This window comes from Hesperophylax consimilis, chromosome 19 (assembly GCF_061612785.1).
Source record: "Hesperophylax consimilis isolate HC1 chromosome 19, BYU_Hcon_1.0, whole genome shotgun sequence".
NCBI lineage: Eukaryota > Metazoa > Arthropoda > Insecta > Trichoptera > Limnephilidae > Hesperophylax > Hesperophylax consimilis.
Window position 1 is genome coordinate 16621672 of NC_142854.1, and position 17665 is coordinate 16639336.

The 17665-nt window shown below is 35.2% G+C and overlaps 1 protein-coding gene across 6 annotated transcripts in view; it reads left to right on the top strand.

Annotated features, from left to right (window-relative positions):
- The window catches only part of raskol (Ras GTPase-activating protein raskol), a 442218-nt gene that overhangs the window by 316213 nt on the left and 108340 nt on the right, over positions 1–17665 (top strand). For 3 of the 6 annotated variants that reach the window (XM_089643505.1, XM_089643504.1, XM_089643506.1), the window contains exon 2: positions 7449–8758. The exons of the other annotated variants lie outside the window; for them this stretch is intronic. In XM_089643505.1, coding sequence (XP_089499631.1) covers positions 7555–8758 — 1204 coding nt within the window. In that variant the 5' untranslated portion in view covers positions 7449–7554. The remainder of the gene's footprint in view (positions 1–7448; positions 8759–17665) is intronic. 6 annotated transcript variants of the gene reach the window in all.

Here is a 17665-nt window from a genome sequence, read left to right on the forward strand (position 1 = left end):
GGGGAGAGCAGTCTTGCTGTTGAACAAAATCAATTCGGATATCGACATATTTAGCTGAAGTTGAGGCTGCCTTTAAAAGGCAAGCTCTATTGATGCTGGTGTAGTTGATACACCTCTTACTTATTATGTAATACCATTTTACAAATGTCCTTAAAAACCAGTTTTGAGTTCTCACTTGCTGTAATATGTAGGTGAATGAATGAAGAGCTGTAGTGCCACGCGATTCATTATGCGCTGCGTACGAGGGCCATCGGTGCAGCTTGTCAGCGCCACGTCGTCGGTCAACCAACGGTACACGTGGTGACACTATGTCTTGCAGGATGCGCAGAAGACAGACAGTTGATTATCTGGCCTATTCTGAATAATTCGAAAAAGTATTTTCTTTTTTCCCTGTTGCAAAAAGTTTGATCATTTTACTCGCGGAATATTCGAAGAGTTTTGTCAATTTTATAAACTGAACACTCTGTTTTGCTACCCTCGGTGTTTTGTTAAAGTCAGCAAGTTCTGGATGGTTTCTGAGAATCGCCAAGGGCTTCGACCTTTTGGTCGTGTTGTTCATGTTCTTGCACTGTGATCTTTATTGCGTCCAATTGCGAGATATATTTCTGTCGCTTTCGCACGAAATCCGTTCTAATTCTGTACCACCCACAACATCATAATGAGCTGAACAATGTGGTGTCCATTCTGAGTTCTACATTATTCATGCATTCAAACACTACAACCATACACTTATAATAGAAACAGGATTGAATAAACCAATTGAACTGCGCGTACAACGCGTGTCGTCAACATCATTCACGCATGCTACTGTAATTCATAGCCAGTTTGCACCCACACAGCAAACGAAAATAATTTCATTAAGGCGATGCCATACGTAGTAATGCAAAATCATGTGTTTTTGGTTTGAAAATTTGGTCGCCTAGAAATGTTTCAGATGCTTTAATTAAATACTGCGAGTAGAATATATCTTGGCTTTTGAAATAATCGAGTATTTTTTAGATAAGTCTTTTTAAAAGCCCATACAAAAAATAATGTAAAGGCCTATGAAAATTGCTTTAAAGTTCAAAATCTCCTACTTACGAACCCATTTTCGGTTATGATTCTATTGTATAATGTGGCAAATTAAGTTATTTATAAAATAATCGAAAAAAAATTAAATATTTATGTCTGAACATCCACAAAATAAAATAAAAGGCACTTTTTGGCCATGTTTTTTTCTTGCATAAATCAAAACAGGCGGGTGGTGTTAAGTGGGAATTTAAACCTTACCGCCATCTACGTAAGGGTTGTTATTGATAGCGGCTCAATCTAAAATATTACACGACGTAGTGCATCGCCTTTATAATAATTTAAAAAAATCCTGAAAGTATGCAGAGGGCCATCAGTATCGTCTCTCATCTTCAGAGGGCCATCAGGTGAGACTGCATCCAGGCAACCATTGCGGTGATGATGGTATTCTTGGACTGGCGTGTTCTGCGTCATAAGCTTCCCATACCGTGCGGAGAAGTGCTCTGAAAGAGTGCACTCGTTCCTCCAGGAACTTTTCCGTAGCGCTGCATTATATCGGCAGGCGGAACATTGGCGATATGAATTTTTGTATGTGACTTTTAGCTTATGCCATTGGGAGGCCGTTATGGTTCTGACGTATACAGCAGAATGTGTTAAATAGTCTTCTTTGACAGCCTGTGCAGTTTAGTTGTAGTAAAATTGATAATTTCAGTTATATTGCTACTACTATTCGGTTTTGTAATAGTAATAATTGTGCTCAAGTTGCTCTAGTAAGTGACTATACTATGGAGTATGGTGGTACATAGTACGTTGTGTTATGTAGAGCGGTCGTGACCAGCTCCGTGTGTACTGTGTAGCTAGAAGCACAGGCGAGTAGGAACATACTATATAATATTTATACTGGTTCTGGTTACTTGTAGGTCCCCCGCCGAGATAAGCAAACCAGTCTGGGAGCTTCGCAAGTACCGAACCGTTCTGTGGCGTACAATGGAGGACCGCTTTTATTGGGTCACCTCGAGTTTCAGTCTTTGATGGACACATATTTATAAACAAATGAAGGCTAATCAACAATACCGGGTGGCTAAAATGAAAGCCTTGCAATTTTTTTAACCTACAATAATTCCGCATAGAAAAACCTAAAACAATAAGTGATAAGTGCTAATACTGTGTTGTATTAATGTATCTCTCCAAATAAAACTTCTATGTTCCTTGGAAGTTTTCATTTAAAACAACGACATATCCATTTATTGGCTATACATTTATTACAAAACTAGTTATTATATTATTTTACAAGCAATAATTATTCGCCTGAAACACTCATCCACATTGAAAAATCTCCTGATAAAAGATACATGACGCCAACGGGACTCGAACCCGTGTCCCTTAGATTTCCGGTCGACAGCTCTGACCACTGAGCTATGGCGGCTTATCTCTTACCCGCGAAATGATTCAATATAATATACTAGTGTTTCATTCAACAATTACTGCTTGTGACATTTTTTCACCTGAAAACAACCAACTTTATTTTATATGAGAAAGGCATTGTAAGTGCTAACTCTCTCACTAGATGGCGTCGAGACAAATTGTCTACATTTTTAGGTGAAATACTTGAACTTGTCAAATATTAATTATTATTTTTTGGTAAACTAATGTTTTTAAGACAAGGTTTTTTTATGCATAGCACAAAGGGTAACAATTATTTTACAAGCAATACTTGTCAGTATATCTCTAAAAAAATCTATTAGGAATAGCCCACCTGAAAATCTTCACCTGCTGACAAACACAAAGAGCCCAAAAAGCATCAACAAACTAATCACAAATTTAATCATACTAGCAGTTGCTACACTCTAAATAGTATAAAATAAAGTCGCTATCCGCGTCTGTCTATTTGTACGCTTAGTTCTTCTAAACTACGGAACGGATTTTGATATGGTTTCCACTATCATTTAGAGAACTTCTTGCTAAAGGCTTACATATATAATACATGCGTATTATATTTATAGAAAGTTGAGAAAAGTCCATGTTTTATAATCAAGTCGTAAAATATATATTTTCGGGCACCACATTGGCTAAATCTCATGAGATACATCAAAATAATGTACTACGGAATTGTATATCTTAAAAAGGCATACAAAAAAGTCCACGAGGTTATATATCTATCTCCTAAGGATAAACACCAAGGAACGCCGGTTACACATCAGCTAGTATGGTTATAAAGAAATAAATCAGCCACCTAACTAAAGAAGATGATGTTTTTCTTAGACCTTGGTCATTAACTTATTAGGTAGGTTCAGGAGCGAAAGAAAACTACAGTTAGATTGTGGTTAGCACATCAATCCAAGTACCACAAGTAGTACTAACTGGTTTGATGAAGATCTAAAGAACCAATGCGAGATAGAATAATGAAAAAGCCTTCTTGGCAGACTTTTACCTATTATTTAAGTCAAAGCAATGCCATCAGTTCTATTGTATAGAATTTAAATAGACTATAATCTACACTGAGATTTATTCACTGGTAAGCCATTAAAACACACCAAAGAACATGTTTTAAATTTCAAAATACGCTTATTGCTTAATGCTGCGACTAATTTTATATTATCTTATATGATAATCTAATTGCTTCTAGCAGTTTTAGATTTATCTAAAGTTGCCTCATTTATAATTACGCATTTGATTGTATTTAAGCCAATGCGGACAAGACAACAACCACCCGATAGTATTATAATTCATAATAATATTACTTACACAGAATTATTTATTTATTTTATTGGTAGGATGATTAAAGATACTAAGAAACGATATTTTCATTTTATTTATTTTTATTTTTTGGAATAACTTTATTGAGTAAAACCTCAAATTGTAATATTTAATTATTGAAAACAATATTAGCGATTTCTAAACGAAAATCTGAAACAGAAAAATCTGTCTCTCATTTGCTCAGTGGTAGAGTAGTGCCCCGGCAAGGGAAAGATCCTGGGTTCGAGTCCTAGATGTGACCGTGTCCTTTTCTGATTATTCTGTTACAGATTTTCGTTTAGAAATCGCTAATATTGTCTTCAATAATTAGATATTTTCATCGCTTTTTCAACAGTTGTTCAATTTAATTGAACATAATCTGAATTGAATGTCAGAACGTGTTGAGGATGCTCCAGGAAGGCATGGCACGATCGGGTGATTTAAATACTCTAGAGAGTCTGACTAATAAACGAGTATGAGTAAATGTGAATGAAGCAAGTGATTTTAGGTATAACGTTCAATAATATAGAATATTATAGAAGTCTACAAAGTGACTTTTAACGCCATTTTTGAATGATTAGTGATACTACTGTTAACCCTTTGTCTCTTGAAGTGGTGTATTGTTATTATCACTTAGGAAGGGTTGTTTCACAGAATTTGAACAATTTATCAAATTTCAACGTTCATTTTCTAGTTCCGTGAATGTCCTATTCAAGTTCTGTTATTATATCATTATAGGCCAGTTACTTCACATAACTGAAATAATAACACAACTTCAAAATTTGAAGAATTTTTAAAATTCTCTGAAACAACCCGTCCTTAGTGCAGTCATGCGAATAGAATTATTCCAACACCAAATATAAATTATGTATTAACAAAAGTTATATCAAACTACGTAGGACTTTTGTTTACCTGAAATTAATAGAATTACACAGCTTTAATTTGATTATGAAAGCGACTTGCAAAATGTCAATAAGATTTCAGATAACAAAGACCCTCGACATAGCGGTGAATGTGAATTGTAATAATGACTGTAAATGCTTCAGGCAACTTACAGAGTAATTCACTGAGCACTTTGCTTGCAGACTTTGACATTTTGAGGCGTTTTGAGGCGTTTGAGCGTTGAGACTTTGAGGCTGTTGTTCGATGATGAAAAGTACCATTCATGTTTAACTCGGAGAAGGGTGAATGAATCAACCAAGAGTTTACTAAATTATGCAATCAGATAACTAGGCTAAGTTTCTGAACCAAGAGTCAATGCATCAAACGAGATATGCTAACAAATATAATTAGTATTGAGAGTACTATCGCGCCATCATTACCCATTATTATTTTACTTCGGGTTAAAACGAAGCACGACGCTCTCAACACTAGAATGGCAAAGTGGTTATGCCGAAATTCTACGCTTATGGGTGTTTTACACGATGAGTTTTTTCATACCGATCCCCATTTGGAAGCTTACAACTAGTGACTTACATCTAAGACTTATATCTAGTGACTTACGACTAAGGCCTGTAACTTCTGTCTTAATGACATATATATATTTACATATATAGAGATCTATTTTTACTGGCGCCAGAAGAACGAAGTTCTATAATATTAGGTTTACAAATTAGGTGTGCTCTCACCATATTTATTATTTTTTCCGACTTTATGTCCGGGTCCTTGCGTATTTTCACCTTGCTTCAATTCTCTTCCACGGCATTCCTCAAGGACGTGTCCAGTGTCCACCCTAACTACCCACATATTATTCTTTGGTGTTCATCTGGCAAACTCTGACAAACACAATGTTAAAACGGCTCTTTAAAAATTAAATTCTCATTTAATTCCATTTTCTTGCACAAACTATGCAATAATTAGTTTTCGCAAAACTCTGCAATTAAATTGTTGATTGTTAAAAGCGTGTATTAGTATTACATTTGTATACCAGGGACACATAAATTACAATCCGTTCACACAGTCGCTTATTTTACTAATGTATGTGAAATAATTTCGGCAGTTTCGATTGCACTAACTATGAAGACTAAGAAAAAAAACTTTGTTCCCAAACTGCGACTTCCACTGTTCGATTATATCGCCTTCACTTTCAGCCAAAGGTTAAAATTTGAATACATAATCTTCTTTGTAATTTGTTACTCGCTTTGAGTTCTCAGCGCAGTTTCTCTTAAAAATTGCTAACAATAATAATTCTTACTAGGTAGGTACCATTTCGAGTAGAAGGTCGATCCATCATCAAGGAATGATGATGAATAAACCGAAATAATGAAGCGTTCAATTGTGAAGTGTAATTTTTGTAAGGCCACATATACTCCATTACCTTTGTAAGACATTTCGAATAGCAACGGTACTCGAAAACATAATATCTTTTGGTAATGGTAAAATAATTGTTGACTGAGCGTAGCAAGTCCTGTTTCAACTGCATTTCGTCTGTCCGGTCGATCTTGTCAAGACGAGACAATACACTAAAATAAAGTCGGAATCTTAACGATGTAAGTGCAGAAGCCATACACAAAAACATGCGACGCGCGGCTCTGGTGTATTGGACTGACCCGCGGTTGAATTTGCTCTAGCAAATTTACGACGTTATTAGTGATGAAGTCGTATACAAACAATATTCGGCGCGCGCGGCCCGGCGTAATGGACATATCGGTCGAATTTGCCATAGCAAGCATAGCAAAAATGATCTTTCTGTGGATGAATTGAGTTAATTATTTCTGATGAACGTATTACTAAAATCTCAAATGTTTCTAGAGGGATACCTCGGGAAGTTACTAATTCATCGTCTAGAAAAATAAAAGCTTGTGTTTATCGCTAATTTTATAGTTAAAAAACGTTTTATAAAATTTTCATAACATTTTACGTAAAACGTTTTATTATATTTAATGTGAGGTATTGTTTTTATTAATCCTAAATAAAAAATAACTTACATCCGTAGGGTTCGCTCTAATTTCCCTTTTATTAGAGTCTTGTGTCGCCTTAAGATGGTTGCCGTGTTTGATAGTACCTTTTTATTCCGCCAGAGGGCGCTGTGACACACAAAATGCAAAATCTGAATAATCAACACTACGCAAAGTGTATTTACTGTTCTCAGAACTACTAGTTTATATCTACGCTTACTCATGAATTATATGACTTTACTTAAAGTTCGCGTTATAACCGGTTAAACAAGTTACAATCTGAATAAACGGGAATTAAGTTTAATTATCGTGTAAACGTCGATTCTGCCCTTTTCTAATTACTAATACTAATTCTTGCTTAATTAACTTCACTTATTAATTAATTTCGTAATATACAGGATGCTGACTTGCTTGATACATGCCTATACTAAGAAAAACACGTTGATTCTATCGGAAACTAACTTCGTACCACATAAATTCTTAATCAGATCTCGTCTTGAATCAAAATTTACATGTTAATTCGAAGCAATAACAATTAAATTGGTTTATTGGTATGCAAATTTTGCATCGTTAGCGAACTAAATATGTATAATTAAACATCCGATATTGACGAAATCATGAAGAACACGAACTCTGTTAGATTTATATCGGTCTGTCCTTAAAATTTGGATCAAAATTGATTTGTCGCTTCGATCTGCTTTCTAGTAAACATTAGCGATAATAGTATTTTACTTCAGAATGCGTTGTAAAAATGTGACCAAACATGTTTATTCGACACGTTCTTTTAAGCCTATCATTGAATTTCAGCAGAATGAAGTGAACTAAATTAATCCTAAAATGATTGTGAGTCTGTTGCGTGAAGTACCGTACAGAAGCATTGCATCCATGGCACGTTGAATCCAGGTGTTCAGTGATGTTGGACAACTCCAGCACCAGTCTCAGCACGAGCGATGTGGAAGAGAGTACCAGGCGGAAGTCCACCTTCTATGTCCCCCTCGCCGAGAGTCTCGAGAACTACCTCCCACCCACTCCGCACCCGTCGCCACCCCCTCCACCAGTATACACCCCCGCTCCACAGAGGCTCCTTCTCAGAGCGAGGAAGAGCGTCACCAGATCTTCACTGAGCCCTGCCAGAGACAAGACTAAAGCCTTCAACACATTCCCTACAAAAGCAGCGCCAAAGAATCTCGGACTGTCCAAGTGTTCCAGTGATATAGACTTCAACGAACCTAGCAACAAGTTAAAAGACAATTGCAGCACTGGTGATCTCCGGTGCAGCAGCGCTACCAACTCAACCAAATCTCTGTCTTTAAGCATTGTCAATAGTAACGACAGAATCATGAAGGACGCGATGCGTTTGCATCCTAAAGCGTCGGAGACTTCCAAATCGTCTTCTGACATTCCTTCCATAATGCTTGTCACCGTGCATGCGAAGGAAATCGAAGTATGTAAAACTCCTTTAAAAAGTACTTTAAGTTGTGGAAGTCCAGATTCAAAACCTGTAAAAAAAGAAAGGAGTTTTATTGGACTCTCGACATCTAAATCAGCTTCAAGAATCAATTTATCATCAGATGGCAAGTCTCCTAGAACGTCTATATTAAGTACGCCAAAGATTTTGAAGTCAAGCTCTAAAAGCAACATGTCTTTGCTAGCCGTGGATTCATCCACGAGTCCTACGCCTGGCAAAGAAAAGTCTAAAACCCTTCCTCAGAGTCTACTATCGAAGGGTCCAATCAAAAGCGCAAGTGGTTCTTCATTATTCCTTTCTCCTTCTAAATCAGACGTGACCCAAGAAAAGACAGCTCCGAAGAGTCCAGGGTTCAGTTTGATCAGAAGATCGCACAGTACAAAGCTATCTAGAAGTAATTCGCTTCTGAAGGCATTCACGAAACACGAACCAGAATTCATAGACGCTCCGTTCAGTGATATCGACGGGGAGTACTTCAGAGTTCTCTTGCAAGAGTTCGAGGACAGCTGTGGGAAGAAGGACTTGGTGCAAGCCCTGGTGTATGGGACTCTTGTGCAGGGTGCCACAGAGGCTGGACTCTCTCCACTGGTGTCGAGGAAAAGTGCAATCCGGGGGTGCTTGGATGCAGAAGACGAAGGAGTGCATTCTGGTAAAAGATTCATTATATTTTTATTCTGTTACCTTTAGAACCTTTATCTCTTGATGGTGACAACAAACCTCTCTCTCACATTATCAGCATAACTTTATCGGTCTGTCATTGATTATTTATTTTTTTACTCATTTCTTCTTATCTTATTGAGAATACATTAGTCACTTTGAATTCCAGCGATTTTTTTAAAATGGTTTTTAGTGTATATTTCGAAACCAATTTCGTATTAACTAGTAGTGTTACGTGATGAATCATTAGCATTATTTCATCATAATAAACCACATTAAAATGTGTTTAAATCACTAACACGTTTTTATGAAGATTCTTTATAAAAATGTCTCCACAGCGATTCGTTTCTTGTTGCCTAAGAATGTGTTAATTTTAAAAGGTCTTTCTTGTAAAGTTCTATCATAATTTGTAATCATTATCGTCGAATAATCGATTATAATTATACCTTTCAATGTAACATTTCAAACAGTAATGTCAAACACTGATAGCTCGAATAAGGTATGAAGTTAAAACAACTTTTCCTTCACGTGCATTCAGCGACACTCGACATTTTCAAATCACCTCTATAAAAACGTATAATAACAATGAAGAATATAATACACAATCTCACCTTCTAATAAAATATGATTTAGTATTTCTTACACCGTTTACTGGCAGCTTGAATCTTCCCAACAAAAAATGTACGTGAAAAGGTCAATGCCAGTCTGAAACAGTTACTGCATTAGTATGAATGTACTCATTTACCGATCTTCAATTTGGTAATCCTTTCACGTACAATCGTGGTACTGGATATCTCAGTGCAAATATAATTATTTTTACAGTTAACATACAACACTGGACGTAAAATAATAATATTCCGTTACTACTCTCGTCCTGGCTGTCGTCTAGTTGCTCAGCATACCGCTGTAGCTTTTTTGATGTGTGATCGATCTCGTGACTTTCATCGTGTGGCATATAGTTTCTCTGATTAAAAAGCAATTAATAGGCAAATTCGCAAAACGTGACAAAGTTTTCGAATTAGCGTTGAAAACCGTGCTAGGCGACTGTGAAAAGAAAACGTTTATACAAGGTGTCCGGGGGTAAAGTGCAGAAACGTCAGTAGGTGATTCTACACGATGTTTCAAGATGGTGGCCATTTTAATGTTTCAATAAAGATTTTATTTTTAAATGTGAAAATCTTCGTGTTCATTTGGACTTTCTTATTCGCATTTTTTTCTAAATTATTGTACCTATATACTTGACTGAAGAAAGTAGATAAACAACAACAATTTCATTGAGATAGTGACGTTTCTTTGGACAAATTATATAATTCATTATTAATATGTAGTTTCTAATTAACTAGGTAGGCATTTAAGTGCTTACTTTAAATAAAATTTTAGTTTTTTATTTATAAAATAAAAAACTAAACTACAAACTAATACAGGGTGTTAAGGGACGTACTTGACTTAATTTAGCCAGTGATTCCTGGCATTGAATATAATTTATTTTCTCCGGTGATTTTTGTATGTTCTTTTTTTCCATAAAATCTTCTACGTGCCTTTTTTAACTTTCTTCATCCGAGTAACCGCCCAATCCTTCTCATCGACCCTAAGGCGAAGCTTAAAGCCAAATCACTATTTTGATTAATCTTTACAATGAATTGGTGTACATTGTTAATGCCAAAAAATATGCTTTAGATAAATTGAAGGTTTTCCTATCGCTTCGCTTGAGTAGAATACAAATAAAACATTAAATTACTCAATAAAAAATATAAATGCCAGCTACTAAAAAAAATATTTTTACAATAGAAATGTATGAACGCATAAAGGAAACAACTTTAAAAAATACAGTATTATAGCTAAGATTATTTGATTAACTTTTTTGCTTTCTTACAAAATTATTTACAAAATAAATAAAAACCAGTTTTTTTGCTTGAAATCGAACGTTGTCAAGCGATTTTAATGCCTATTACCCATTACCTAGGTATACCAAAAATATACACATTTTTGGCTTGTAGCTTCCTCCTTAATGTTCTTTTTTTTGTTAAAAAAAAAAGACACCGAAACAAACATTTTATTTTTTTTTACTTCAAATAATGTCTGTAATCACTGGTTAATTTATGTCAAGTACGTCTCTTAATACCCTGTTTATTATTATAACTGGCATCTGTACTGGTTCTTGGAATGGAGATTTAGAATTTAGATTCCGTGAACTGTTCTACCAAACAAAATAACTAGCACTTTTACCAGATGCATAATGCATACTCGTGTCTGAACACCAATCTCCTGGCCTCCTGCTTTTCTGCTTCTACCCGAGAACATAGAACTACAGACTCTATACCAACGCTAATCACCCGTGTAGGCACGAATTCGCATCGCCACAAACAACCATCAACTCAAGTCGTGAATTACAAACGTACAGAAAACCTATATTGTGCTTTCAGAGTTATGCAAAATAGTGTGTTTTGGTCTGAGAAACTACTCGATAAAAAATATTTTAGAAAATTTGTTAATTGAATTCTGTAGAATACTTATTGACCTTAGATTTAATCGAGCAATAAGGCTAGAAAAAATGGTGACCGGATAAATCATCAAAATCCATTTATAGAATTAAGCATAATTTATTTATTTATTTTGTAAGAAACAAACAGCTTTTATATATTATACAATGATAGATATAAATATACAAGTTAACTGAAGTCAAGCCACAGAAGTTTCTTATGCTAAAGTTCATTGGAAATGAAGTTTTAATATCTTAAAATTAATTTGGTGTTAAAGGAAGGGGAGAGGAAGAGGAAAATAGGAAGAGGATAGGAGATGCTCCCGATACATTCCATACTCTCATATTAATAATCGATCGTACGCATTACTTCATATCGATATTTCTTGTACCCATACCAACACTTTGTCGAATCCTACAAATTAGAGAAGCGTTGGTAAATTAGTTTTAATGTTTTGTCTTATATGTAGTGTTGTTGTAATTTCTTTTTTACTCTATGTTACTCTTACGTTTTACGAATATTGCTTTATATTTCTTTTCTTTAAATTATTTCTTAATATTTTCTCATTATACTTGTAATCACAATTTTACAATTGTATATTTTGTACCTTCTTTACAATTGATTACATCTATTTACTGTCAGTATTTCCTGTATAATACAGATATTCTCGTTTGTACACTGTATCATGTATCACTTCTATCTAAAAGCCTTTTTAGGCGTATATATAAATAAATCAAATAAAATAAAATGATAATTTATCACATCTTTAAAAAGTTATATAAAGTCATGGAAAATGACGAAACAAAAACTTTACCAACTGGGTTAAGTAGGTTAGGTTAGTTTAAAATTTTATTTTTTTCATCGTTTTTAATGACTTTATATCACTTTTTAAAGGTGTGTTGAATAGTCACTGTGTTGAGTTAGCATGGAACCGTAAAAATATATTATCAGATCTATAAAAAATATTTATAGTGTAAAATCTACCGCTTACGAGCCTTTTTCGGATTTGGTTTTAGTGTAAAATGGGGCAAATTAAATGCTGTAGAGCAAGGCTGCCCAACCTTTTTAACAGTTGGGCGAAATTGACGATTTTGAATCACTGGCGGGCCACTGAATACCTAACGGTTCCTATTTCCATGGGGGGGGGGGGTTGTTAGAGAATTTCTATAAAACATAATTCCCCACAAAAAAATTTCAAAATGAGTGCTCCCCACAAAATATTTGAAATCCATGGGGGGGGGGGTTGTTACGGAACACAACAATTTTTCGAATTCCATGGGGGGGGGCTACAAGATTCCATTTCGGACGCAAAAAAAGAACTTAAAAAGTAAGTTCGACAGGTTAGATTTTTTCGTCGCTGATTCTTGCCCATTGTTTGTTTTACCGCGGGCCCTTTTTCAAATTGGCGGATTGGCGAGTTTTTTGAAAATGGTTCACGCGGGCCACTTATAATTCGTTCGCGGGCCACATTGTGGCCCGCGGGCCTGGGGTTGGGCAGCCTTGCTTTAGAGTATGGTCGAGAAACATTTTAATGGAATGAATTTGTGATGGAACTTCACAAAATAATAATAAGAAACATCCATTTTAGCGATGTCTCTCTTTGTTAAAATCACAGGTGATATGTGAAAGGTTAACGTAACGGACGTATGTGTTCATAAATATCGATTATTTTATTAATATACTCTTTTTGAATAAATAGTTTTGTCCGTATACAAACTCATTTCTTTCAAGAAAGGCATACAAATACTATAAGTCGGTGATTTAATCCAATATTGTATATTTGTATGCATTTCTTGAATAATGAGTTTTCATACGATATATAAAACTATCTAACTAACTTTATAGTGATTTGTTTTTGGGATATTATGCCGTGATGCGCTACCTCCATCCTCCATCATCAGGGCAGATGTGTTAATAACCATCACGCCGTTTCTCCGTAGGGATAGGCAAAGAGGACGGACCGCCAAACAACTCGGTCTGAGCACACACTCCTTGCCTCATTCTCATTCTTATTTCCCCACGCCATCTATGAACGCATAGATTATTACGTACGTTCGTAATTTTGTTCGAAATTTACGAATTAGATCGCTTTAGTGTCTGTTTGAATTTGGATTGAATCAATTATTGTATTTTCTGCCAAAATGGTTATGTGAGATTATTGAGTTTGACACACTTTTTTTCAAACTCAATTTTATATCAAAAGAGTGTCAATTTGTATTGTATCAAATAAAATGGGCACTTTCTATCTTGTGGCACACATCGTCAACAATAACGTTTTTTGGCTAATATAGTATAGATTCACATTCTGAATAGTTAATGTGTTCACGACATCTGGATAAATCTGTTGTACTTTTCAATTCTGTACCATTGCCTTTTCTGCTCTCCAAGTTCCTTTCTTCTTTAACTAGGTCCAGCCATTTGGGATTTTTGTATAACAAAAAAAATAAATAAAAAATCATGCCCTTAGAGTTTTTATGGGTAGGCTGTTTTTAGTTTTAATAATTATTGTATGGCCAATTACTAACGCTAGACATTTCCTTATTACTTACTAGCTGTACCCCACTACGCATTGCTGTGGCTCAGTCTGTCTGTGCAGATAGATAAACAATTGCGCGTGTTGCTTTTAAGTACAACAGATGGCGCTGTTTTCAAATAAAAGCATGTTTTTACCTATCATAGGTGACATCTATATTATAATACGTATATAAAAACACACGCGTATTCGAGTGCAACGTTGTGTCAACATTTCGAAGAACTTTCGGAGATTTAAGATTTAGAACAATCTAACATTACAATATAATAATAGTTGTATTCAATTATTATACTAGGGATAATCCGACCATGGATTTTGTGAGAACAAAAAAGTTACTCGTCAGTCTACTTTTAAAAACTTTACAGAATTTTAAAGACTACCATTCAGAATCAAAACGTTGCTTGAATTGACAATAGCCGTGCTTAGTGACCAGATCTGAATAGCCAGATACTTCCCAGCCTTCCTCTTACTCGTCTTTTTCCCCTCCCCACTACCTTTAGCCTCACAACATACCCCATTTGGGGGGATACCACAGTTTCACTGACGCACATTTACCAATACCCAGTTAAGTGGCATTGTATGACATACTTTATGCCACATGCCTATATTTTATTTACATTTACATTTTTGTATTTACAATTTAAGTAGAAAAGTGTTCTGTAATTATACCAACGAAAAACTATATTTTTTATCGGTATACATATTGCATCTGCTCAACCTGCAAAATATATAAATAAATTGAAATATATTATAAATCCTTCTGGCAATGCTTTTATGAGCACAGATATTGCATCTCCTTAACATTATATTTTTGCTAAAAATAGTATAAAGTCGCTAACCGCGTCTGTTCGTGCGCTTAGTTCTTCTAGCTTCAATCAGTGTTAAATGCAGCAGCGCGGTTCATAACCGGGGTTTAAAAATATTCGCTCATTTCAGAACACCTTCGTAACCTTCACTTGCTCAAGTGCCCTGAAAGAATCCAGTACAAATTGTGCTGGATGGTGTTTAAATCTATCAATGAAATGGCCCCACCCTACATCTCTGAACTATGCGTTCCGGAAAACACTGGTCTGAGGCAGTCAATTCTTAGATCAGCAACATCATCAGCTGTAGGCAGACTGATGGAACCTAAGCGCAAACCAGATACTAAGTTTGGTGATCGCGCTTTCGGAGTATCTGGGCCGAAGGCTTGGAATAAACTCCCTCCAGAACTAAGATCCATAACAAGTCCAACAGAAATCAGGTCTAAACTAAAAACTTACCTTTTTAAGCTGTCATATCCTTAAATTAAATATACCATTCCTGAGAGAAATTCCAGTCATATCCAATTATGTCCTAAATCCTGTATCTAAATTTCGCTAATAAACACTTAGTTAATGTTAATTAAGTGTTGATCTCAAGTGACCTACCAGGTAAGTATTGTACTGTATATTATCTCCATATGTAGTTAGTAATAACGTAGTAGAAATGTATTATATACTTGTACAGCGCCCTTGAGGTGATTTTGCACAAAAACGGCGCTATAGAAATCATCCAAATATTATTATTATTATTATTTAACGGATTTCGATAGGGTTTTTACTATCGTTTAGAGAATTTCTTCCGGAAGGTTTATATATATAATACATACAATATTTATAGAAAGCACAGAAAAGTTGACGTTTTGTAATCAAGTCGTGAAAAAAATATTTTCGGGCGCTTACATTGCTAACTCTGGCTAAACCTTATGAGATACATCACAACCTCAAAACTCTGCCCCAAACCATTCATAAGTCCCCGAGCAAAACCGGGTACACGTTAGCTAGCTTTTGCCAAATGAAAAACTTTGTCAAAATAATGTATTTATATGACAAAAACTTTCAAATTCAATTTAATCAATATTATTTTTTGTGAAGATTCAATATTTTAACTCTAAGCCATCGATATATCCTACAAATCCGTATTGCCAACTTTATTATTGTAAGTCTGACTAACGTTCTAACTAGAAAATGATATGTCTGTATCTGTAATCAATTAATTATGATAATCAATTCTGCAATTTATCGGATCTAGTTTACACCGCTGGTGTTCCGTTGAGATTATAGATGCAGTGTTGCATGCTGCCAATGACTGCAATGCACTGCAGATTACAGCCTCACTGCACGTATTGCTATTACCAGCACCCACTGTTATGTTATTGCTAATACTGCATATTGGTGCAGCTTTCCCCGACGTTTTTTGATTGTCCGCCAACTTTCATCGCTACAGCTCTCGTGTGCCAACTAGAATAATACTGCATTATTAGTGCCCCTAAACGCGGGCAGATTCAACCGCAGCGGTGAATCGATTCAGTGTGATTCACCTTATTGAGTGAATCAATTCAGTCAGTCATGTGAATTAATTCATTAAATTCATCTAGTGAAATAAATTATTTAATATATATTCCATACTTAATTTTGTTTTTGCTTACATTAGATACTCTGCAGGTAAAGCATTTTTAAATTAAGCTTTATGCGTACTGCGGTTGTGTTTCTATAAAGTTAGGTATAGTATAGGGGACAAACTAAATCGCTATATTGTTATGGTTTACACCCGATTGATTACTCAAGATTTACAGGTCCACAGCAAACACCATAAAAAAAACAATCGTTTTGTTTCTTTACATTGTATCTTTTTAACTTTAGAATTTTTAACTTCACTAGGACTAGCCTGTGCTGAGGTTAATAATTTTACAAAATAGACAACAACATTTACATTATTGTTTCTCCAAATTGAGTACCTACGTGGTACCTATTAAGCTAATTCCAGCCAATTCATTGCAGAATAATGTACAGGGTTTTCCAATAAGAGGTGTTATTTTGATATTCAATCGTAAAAGATCAATGGTTTCGTTGCTTGTGTGGCACGTAGCGCCGTCTTCTTGAAAGTAAACGTTGTCCAGATCAATACCATCCAATTCCGGCCATAAAAAATCATTAATCATCTCTCGATAGCGCAATCCATTCACCGTAACTGTTGCTCCAGCCTCATTTTCGAAAAAGTAAGGTCCAATGACTCCGCCGGACCATAAACCGCACCAAACAGGCACACGTTGAGGATAGAGAGGCTTTTCAACAATAACTCTTTTTTTTTTTTGGTTTTCCGAGCCCCAGATGCGACAATTTTGCTTGTTGACGAAGCCACCGAGGTGGAAATAGGCCTCATCACTCAAGATGATTTGCATTTGATTCACTCAAGTGAAATTTAATAATTTAAATGCGTTGTTGAAGCGTGTATCGTTCCATTTTTATTAATGGCGTAGTTTCTACCTGTCAAATGTCAAAAAATGACAGCTTCAAAAGTAACATCTACCGAAATAGCGGGCTATTCAAAATAACACCTCTTATTGGAAAACCCCGTTGTAAACATGTAGGTTGACCATATGTTGATATTTGATTGTAAAAACACCTTAATAAACTATTAATTTAAACAGGACCAGAGAGAAGAAAAAACAGAATTGCATCATAAAAGGACAAGGATGAAAAATATTCATATACTATGCCATTAATTTAAAATGTTAACAATCCTCGGCTAGCACAAATATTGATTTTCTTTTTAAAAGTACACAAGGAATTAGACGACTTAGGACGGGTTGTTTCGGAGAACTTGAACAATTCTTCAAATTTCAAAGTTAATTTTCAAGTTCTGTGAAAGATATTTTTAAGTTCTGTTATTATTTCAGTTCTGTCAAGAAACTAGCCTATAATTATATAATAACAGAATTTGAATAGGACTTTCACAGAACCCGTAAATGAACGTTGAAATTTGATGAATTGTTCAAATTCTCCGAAACAACCCGTCCTTAATGTATTCTGGAAATAGAAGTGGAGCCTGAATAATTTCTTTGACCAAATGAAGATTGCCACAG